Source organism: Calidris pugnax, unplaced genomic scaffold, assembly GCF_001431845.1.
Source record: "Calidris pugnax isolate Ruff unplaced genomic scaffold, ASM143184v1 scaffold27, whole genome shotgun sequence".
Lineage (NCBI taxonomy): Eukaryota > Metazoa > Chordata > Aves > Charadriiformes > Scolopacidae > Calidris > Calidris pugnax.
Genome location: NW_015090893.1, coordinates 15,836,626 through 15,845,833, shown reverse-complemented (window position 1 = coordinate 15,845,833; position 9,208 = coordinate 15,836,626). Strand labels below are relative to the sequence as shown.

The 9,208-nt window shown below is 44.9% G+C and overlaps 1 protein-coding gene across 1 annotated transcript in view; it reads right to left on the bottom strand.

The window, feature by feature from the left end:
* Nucleotides 1–2,885: 2,885 nt before the first annotated feature.
* LOC106891470 (core histone macro-H2A.1) overlaps nt 2,886–9,208 on the bottom strand; it is a 53,791-nt gene continuing 47,468 nt past the window's right edge. The window contains exon 9 of the mRNA XM_014948036.1: nt 2,886–3,655. Coding sequence (XP_014803522.1) covers nt 3,490–3,655 — 166 coding nt within the window. The 3' untranslated portion in view covers nt 2,886–3,489. The remainder of the gene's footprint in view (nt 3,656–9,208) is intronic.

Sequence of the window (9,208 nt, the reverse complement as noted above, 5' to 3'; positions counted from 1 at the left end):
AGGATGGACACCACCTCCAGGCAGGGATGTGGGTCTTGGAGGGTCCAGTGAAGGTCTCGGACTCCTCAGGTGGAGGTGATGGTTTGAAGGCAGAACCCACCAACAACCAGCGCTGTCCATGAGGCAATGAGTCCGCTGACGGGGAGGTTTTAGCACATTAAATCCAAACTTCCAAGAAGTTGACATCCAGAAAGGAGCTGAAGGAAATGCAGCAGGATTTATTCTGGAATCTTCAATTCGTCACGAATTAGGGAGGGCTGATTTCAGCAGAATGTAACGTGAGACTGGAAGTCCAACCTGTCCATCAGCGCCCAAACCAGCCAGAAGGCGCATCTGCAAATAATCGGCACTTCCCAAATTGTTTTAGAAAAGTAAAGGTTACGTTGTTCATTGCTCCCATTTTCCAGGATTAAAAAAAAAAAGAAAGGATTTCAGGAAGCAAGGATTCAAAAAGGCACACGAGCTCCAGCGCGGTTGTGAACTCCTCTTCTTCAGGGGGAAGAAAATGCCCCCAAAGTCAGATTTGTGCTCCCTTCCTCTCTGGGCCAGGGTAAGGCTTCTGTCAGCAGGTCATTGTGGCTCCAACCCAGCGTGGATCTGCAGCCAGGAACGCGGTGGGATAATTGTCCCAGCTCAAACAAACCTTCCAGGCTGACAACTCGGATGAGGGAAGCTCCGGGAGGAGGATGGGCTGGAGAACCAGAGGGAACTTCTGAAATTACAGAATTGGTGCCCCCCTGAAGGACAGGGCTACAAGGAACTTTCTACTGTGGAAAACATCAGCCGACCAGAAGGAGAAAAGCAGTGGAGAGCAGGATTTGAAACAGTGACTTGAAAATAACAGAAAACGCTTTTAACCTTTGAAAGTACTGAAGGAGTTGAACAGAGAAAGTCTATTTTAACCAGTGTTTGCAGAAAAGATCCATAATGGACTTAGCAATAAGAGAACAAGCCATGAAGGCACTTTTGTTTTTTCCCCCCTTGGCCTTTCCAAAGTGTTTTTATATTTTTTTTTTTTTTTTTTTTTTTTTTTTTTTTTGCAAAGGGAGCTTGGCCATTTAGCCCTAACAAGCAAAATTCTGGGGAGATTCTTGAATATCTGCCGTGATCTCCTCGCGCTGTCCTGAGTTCCAGCTTGTCCTGGGATCCCTCTGCTCCAGGGTTATGGGGGGGAATGAGAAGAGAATTCCTGAAGGCTCTGGGGCTGTGACCCCCCCACGGGACCCGCAGCATCCTCCCCCATCAAGGCAAGGGAAAAGTCCCCAATAACTGGTGTTGGTGACACTGGGACGTGGTGCCAAGAGCTTGGATTCTCAGCAGGTGCAAGCATGTCCATGGCCCTTTTTTGGCAAAAAAGGACCTGAAGCTGAACAAAGCAAAGGGCATGACAGGAGCGATCCCGATGAAATCACGGAGCTGCTCATGGATCCAGCAGCTGAACACGGTGGGACATAACGCTAGAAGCAGCAAATCCCTGTGATTTGAACCAAAATACAGTTTGTTTTGGGATTTTCTAGCTGGGAGACAAAAGCTGGCTCTCCCAGCACGGTGTAAAAACCAGATTTATTAAATCTGGTTTGAAATCTAATCTTTGAAAATACCTGTGGACACCATTCTCTTTTTTTCTTTTGCTGACATCACCATTTTGATACTTTAACAAAGTGAGACTTTATATAGAACAGTAAATTCTACAGTGCAAGCAGCCCCCCCAGAAGCTGTAACCTGCACTCAGTTTGATGTGGACATTTCCTCCTGTGCTTAAAAACCCCCTTCTGTGCTGAAGAAATTGGGACCCTTCTCAGGAGTGTCCCCTCAGGTACCTGCTCTATTTCTCAATTCTTCCGGTGACACCTAGTGCCATCTGTGGAAAGTGCAGCTCCACTTTTCTAAGAATCCACCCAACTTCACAAGTAAATCCTAAAGCACTGCACCTTATTCCATTTAAACCCCTGCCTTTGAAGAATTGTACCCGATTTTGACCATTTCAAAATGTAAAGTTTGAGCCCATAGCATGATCAAACACCCTACACATTTGAGGCACAAATTTAATTTACTCTTTCCTCCTTTTCTGTAGGTGTTTAGAATAACGCTGTTATTTTTAATTTTGTCTTCTGCTGTTGCTCCTCTAGAGTCCACCTGAAAGCTGGGAGAATCTGGACTTTGACACAAAAAACCCCCACTCTTGTAGGAGTTTAAATGACATATTTTTAATATTTGCTATTCCTGAGCTTACTGAGAAGTCAGTCCGAGTCGGTTCCCTCACTGCCCTGGATGTGAAATCCTCTTTCATCGGTAAATGAAGTTTTTGGCAGAGATGGGAACCGGCTGCCTACGCTGCAGAAAGTGGAGTAAAGACTTCAAAGGAAGAGCTTCCTCTTTTGGGAGGGAGGGAGCTCTCACATGTGATAGCTTTTGAACGTGTAACCTCTTCTTGCTCAAAGTGGCTTCCGTGAAGGTTTATGCTGGTATGGATTTCAGCTGTGCAAGGGATACGGCAACCAGTACAGACCGGGCTCATAAATATTTGGGGAAAAAAACCAAAAAACAACCCACCCACAAAATGGCTTCAAACAGGCCAATATTAAATGACTGGAACCAGTTAAAAAAAAAATCCCAGGCCTTGCTTGATCTAAAAGGCTTTGACCTTCCAAACTAAAGAGCCAATTAAGTCAGATTCTCAACAGGAGGAGCTGAAGCACCAACTGGAAAGTCTGAACTGGGCAGGCACCCATCCAGCCCAGCACCAGTACGAGGCCCAGCATCTCCAAACCACTTCCAGGCCAACAGTTCAGAGCTGGTGTTTTATCACCCCCCTCACAGTTACCTTTCCAGGAGTTAGAAACCAAAGCCTTAATGGAAAAAATTAATTCAAGTACACCACCAGCAACAGTTCAAACATTTTACTAAATCAATTCACACGATTTCAAAATTGTAAATATAATTAAAGACAACAGGGTTTCTGTATTTTTTTGTTTTTCCTTCCAGATTTATCGTTAAGACAATAAACAAACACAAATTAGGGTTTATAGCATCTGTTCTTTTAAAAAAATGAAAGGAACGCCACTCGATGTATTGATAAAGCACCACAACACAGTTACAAAATAGGGTCGGCCCGTTTCTTTCACAAGTAAAAGACTACGTACTCCTAACGGCTTTCTGCTTCAATCCATACTTCATTAAAATAAAACTATAAAATTCTCCTAGATTACACTAAGTTCAGACGATGCCTGGTATACAGTGCATTAACAGCAGTAATGCCAACTATCAGTGCCAACAGAAAACATGGTAGAAAGTAAAAACGAAACAAACAAAAATAACCCCCCCCAAACATAACGAAACAAAACAAAAAAAACAACCCGATAAAACCCCCACCTTTAATCCCCCGGATGAGCAAAATTTAAAATAAGGGATGCTCGGCTTCACAAGGAGTTAAGGATTCGGGGAGGACGATGGGCAGAAGAAGGGGCTGGTGCTGTCGCTCCCCAGGCTTTAGTTGGCATCGAGTTTGGCCATTTCCTGCACGTAGATCCCTATACTCTCGCTGTCGAAGAGCACGAAGTAGACCGTCTTGATGGAAGAGGACATCGTGGACACGAAGTAGCTGGAGATGGCTTTCAGGATGAGCTGAGCGGCCGTTTGCTTGGGGAAACCGTTTCTAGGAGGAGAGACACAAGGAAAGAAAGGAAATGGAGATTTGCTGAAGGAGGGTTTGAGGGTGCGACCGCGCAGGGGACGCTCAGCCTCCTCTCTACCCCAGCTGCAGAAATGAAGCCACAAAACCCAGTGTTTGCTGCCTGAATTAGAAGCTACAAACTTGTTTAGGCAAGAACAGAAGGAAAACATTCCTAAAATATAAATATGGAGTCCACACACATTAATGGGTTGAACCTTACAGTATCTGAAGGGTCAATTATTCTCATTAAGTGTTCCTGCAGCAGATACGTTACCGTTGCAGAGTCAAACCCGTCCTGAAAGCAAACCAACCATTAAAGAAAAAGAAAAAAGGATGGAGAACTCAATATAGAAAACAAAGCATGAAAAGACACAAAGTCTAATGGTTTTCCCTAATGCTTTTACCACTATTAATGGTTAACAACATAGCACAAAATTAAAGAAGTTACTTGTCCAGCCTTGATTCAGACTGAAAAGGAAGAGAATGAGTTCTAGAAGTTTGGTAACGAGAAACACCACTGGAAATGCCCTCACCATGTCAAAGGTGGTAGCAAACATGAAGCAGGTTGAGTGGAGGTGAGTCTGCTCTGCTGGGTCACCATGGGCCTTGGCCAGCTGGGGCCAGTCCAACCTTACTGGGCTTGGGAAGCCAACGCAGCCATGTCAGGGCTGAGACAGACTTGAGGGATGTGGTGGCTTTTCTAAGCCAACCTCAGCGCCGCTTCCAACGCTCCCTCCATCCTCTTTAATTACAGGATGGCTCAATCTAACCACAGACCTAAGAAAAATATGTTGAAGGACATCTGCTTGGTATCAACCAGAGATATCTAAAAACCAGAGGCCTTTCCACTCTAGCAATGCCTGAAGAAGGGGGTTCTGCCCCATTCTTCTGGAGAAGCTACAAACAGAACCAACCTGCTGCTTTCTCAGGTGACAAAACTGCATGACCGAATTTCAAAGCTCAGTGTCTAAGCCAGAGGAACCCTTCTTACAAGCTCTTTCACATTTTTATCCAGCAGCCCCTGTCTGAAAGTTTCATCTGATCTTAAAACGGGTCAAGCACACTCCTGAAATCACACCTGGTCACTCCTTTGAAGGTGGCCCAAGCTCTGCCACAGAAATCAGTCTGGAGGTGGTGGGACACGATCGCCCTGTTAACGGGTAGGGCCCAGAATCAGTCTGGAGGTGGTGGGACACGATCGCTGTCATGGGTAGGGCCCAACCAGGATTTATAAGAGCCCATCGACCACCACACGGTTGCCTGAGATTCACTTACACACAGACAATGGTCAATACTCCCTGATATAAATTGTGTACAATTAATACTAATAATACATAGATTACACACGTGGTAAGCCAGGATTTATAAGAGCCCATCGACCACCACACGGTTGCCTGAGATTCACTTACACACAGACAATGGTCAATACTCCCTGATATAAATTGTGTACAATTAATACTAATAATACATAGATTACACACGTGGTAGAGTTTCTCAGGGGAAGAAGCCGGGCTAAATTCACCTCTGGCCCTGGCAGGTGAAACATCTCTTGGCGTTTCCTCACCAAAGCACCAACCCGATAATAAACCACTGTTTTATCTTCACTCTCATCACACCAGGCAAGACACAAAATGAGAAAGGCAACTGCCTGTGTCCCAGCCCCGCTCCCTGCACGTCCCCCTGCCATCAAAGAGACCCCAAGAGCAATTCTGTGCCAGTGCTGCCTGGAGTGGGACATTATACACACTGCCTGGAGATAACGCTTGTCATATTTCAAAAATGAGGACATGAAATAGCTCGTGCTGTTTCTTTCTTTTCTAAAAATGCCCAATTTTTTTTCTTTTATTGAAAAAGGAAAAAATATATGAAAAAGTGTTATGAAAAACCCTTGTACTCTTCCAAAGGCTCTTTCTTTTCTAAAAATGCCCAATTTTTTTCTTTTATGGAAGAAGGAAAAAAAATACGAAAAAGTGTTATGAAAAACCCTCGTACTCTTCCAAAGGTAAAGGAACGAGAGGGAGAATCAGCCAGGTGACAAGTTAATCAACTGAGAGCACAGTTTTGACACAGGAGCTACTTCCTACTGTTGGCTTCCAGAGAGAAAAAGGCACAGACTCAGCACGTTGCCATGTCCCATCACTTGCTAATTACTTATGAACGCTGCATCCTGGCATATATTGAATAAATCTTTGAGGAATTTTGCTCCTGAGCAGGAACTGTCATCAAAATCAGAGTCTATGCCATTTTGGAACTGCTCACAGGGGACTCTGAAGTCCTCCAGCTTCCACATCAGCAGTTCCAGCAAGGTGGGCACAACAGGGCAAACAGAAGAGGGGCCTGGGCAAAGGGAGACGCACCCAGGGAAGCTGATTAAAAGGAATTGTTAAGGATCCCTGTCCCAAAAGAGAGGAGAGAGAGTAGAAAAACCCCATGGCCATGTGTGGGCTGCAAGAAGACACAGAACCCCCTTGCGTCGACCTACTGCTCCGAGTTAAACTCTTGAAAAATGGCAGTTTGAGATTTTAGCCAAGGTAACGGCGATTCCGATCAAAGTCAGAGCCTCAGTAAGAAATCCCTCCTCCGAGGATGATTTTATGTTCAATCCCTCACTCTCCCTTCCCTGGTCTCCTGCTGGCCCTACCAGGCTGAACTCCAGGGTACCTCTGTACGACACCCCACTTGTGCTCCCCACAAGTTGGCTGGAGCTGAGCATCTGGCCCAGGGAACGCTACAAATATGCTATTTTATTTCCCCCTGTGATTTATTTGAACTGCCCTCATGTAATCCCATTCCTCAACTATAAAAGAGAATGAAACTGTTTATGTGGGTTTATGGGGTGATGTCTGCCTGACAGATGTCTGTACCAGAGCAGCTGCATACATTTGCTGTCTTTGGCATTTGCTGTCTTTAAAAGCTTTACTTTTATTTTTTTTTTTTAACGCTTCTGACTTCATAAAAACAAGTAAAGAGTTTTGTCAGAATATATTCTGCTCTCTCCAAAATTAATTTATGCTTGGATATTTCTAAATAAGAAGGGAAAAAAAGGGGGAAATACACAACCTCATCTATTTCTCAAGGCCCGTCGATCCCTCTCCATCTTTTAAAAACACCACTTTGGTCTGAGTGAGAGCGACGCGCAAATGCCAAGCTGAGAACTCAACCAAGGCCCTGACCTGTCAATAACCACATTTCACAACAGAACATGAATCTCAGGATTATTCAGGGTTTCATCATCTTCCAGCACCGACCGACTACTTCGCAACAAAGGCTGGGACTGGTTCTTTGCTGGGAGCTCTCCAGAAGAGAAAGGGCTCCGTGGAAGATACCTGACATGGTCTCACTTTAGGCACCTGTGAAACCAATTCCATGGTCACTCCACAGACTGGGGAGGGACAGAGTTTGTCCCACAGAGCAATGGACCTGGGACCTTGATTCAACAGGTCAGTAGGAACCCTTCTCTACTGTTCTACGAAGAAGGCTCATGTCACCTCCTTACAATGACACCCAGGGAAATTAACCTTATTTGGAGCTTTGTCTGATGCAAGTCGCTTCAATTTATTATCCTCCTTTATTGTCCTTCACCCACGAGCTCAAACAGCACTTCCTGCCCTACCCCACAGAATTAATCCGGTGTTGCAACATGGCACAATGGGAAGAATATTCTGGCTGTACCTCGGCCAACTTCTGTCACAGCTGACTGAAAAGGGGCAGTTGTTCAGAGTTAAGCACACAACTGTGTATTTCAGCCCTCGCTCCTCACACTGAGCCATCATTTTGGGCCAAACCTCCCTCCCCACCCCAACCCCAAGGGCCTCAGATTAAAAGCAAAGTCCTTATTCAGACTCTTAAGAACATGGTCCTACTTTCAAAGACCCTGAGTATCCTGTACAAAGCCAGAAGACCTTCACTTTTGACTTTGGCTTTCAAAAACCTTGGCAAAGACTTTTAAGACCTTTTTAATTTTTTTCCTAAAAGAGTCTCATGATGGAATTCAACTCACAAATTTTGGGTGAAAGCTTGAAATTACTCTGCAAATCCTGAGAATCACTTCAGGTCTGCTTAAACAAACACCAAGACGTGTCTTCTGGCCATCCTAAGATATATATTGCAGTATATATATATTATGCACTAAAATTAGGTAAAATAGAGCCCTTTTCTTCACGTTCTCCTCCACGTCCCCAAATCTTTGGTAGCAACATGGTTTGTACATGAGAAGGGAAGTGAAACATCTGAGATGGCACTTAGAAAAAGTGACCTATTTGGCAGTGAGTGCTGGGTGTGTGGGACAGCCTTACCTGCCGCTGCCAATGGAAGGAAACGCAATGGATTTCAGCTTCTTTTCGTCAGCCAGAGCCAAGCAGTTCTTCACTGTCTTTTCCAGCAGCTCCTCACATTTGTCTGAGCCCCAGCCCGGGCTGTTACAGTGGATCACAAATTTTGCAGGCAATCCATGGCCGGCACTGACAACAGCTAGGAAGAACCAAAAGTGAAAACATAATTGGTTTTTCTCTCTTTAGGATTAAAAGAGTGCACGTGCGATTAAAATAGCAAACAATTGAGAGATATTCCCTCAGTCCCTGGGAGTGTTTTAGATTACAAATCACACGGCCTTAAAATACAACAACATGATTACGGAGACTTTGTATTTTCCACTTCCAGCTGCACTTTGCAGTGGTAATTTATAAATCGTAGCTATAATCGAGCTTATTTTCGGGAGAGCAAGAATTCATGGCTGACATCAAAGAAAACACATTTATAATGGGGATTGGGCAAACTGGCGTAACGGGGAGGGAAAAAGGAATCTGTTAGGACATAAACCCACTCAAGGGATGGTCTTGCTTTTGTTCAGTTTGTGTCAGAGCTGCAGCAAGTGTCGGGGTGCAGGACCCTCGCACGGGTACGACTGGTGGGACCTTCAGCTGCTCCCACTAAACACAGGGTTTGTTTCACCACCATCTGATCTCACTGCAGCCCAAACGGGGTCAGTTCAGAGCTATTCACACTCTGCAAACAGGGAAAGAAGGCTGGAAATAGGGTGAATTATGATTTTCGCTTGATTTCCAGCTGTAAAAAAATGACATTTTGTGTGATTTCAAGCCTTTGGGCCTGGTCTTAATGGAGCTCTTTTTGTGTACAGGTCATCCCAGACCACTCAAACAATGCTGGGTTTAGTTTATCTCTTTCATCACGTTCTTGATGGTTGGAGAGGATGTGGTTCTAGATTTACAATGTCTGATTCACACCAACAGGCAAGAACTTGTATGTACAAAGAAAGGAAAAAGAATTTTTTACCATGCTAATTGCATGTTATGGATGTGTGGGGACTAAGAGGATGTGGCAGAGCCTGGCTAGTAACTACTGACAGGGATTCTCCAGCCAAGAGGCTTCTCCCATCAGGAGAACACAGTCTGGGGTCATAGAATCACAGAGTGGTTTGGGCTGGAAGGGACCTTAAAGATCATCCAGTTCCAACCCCCTGCCCTGGGCAGGGACACCTCCCACCAGCCCAGGTTGCTCCAAGCCCCCTCCAACCTG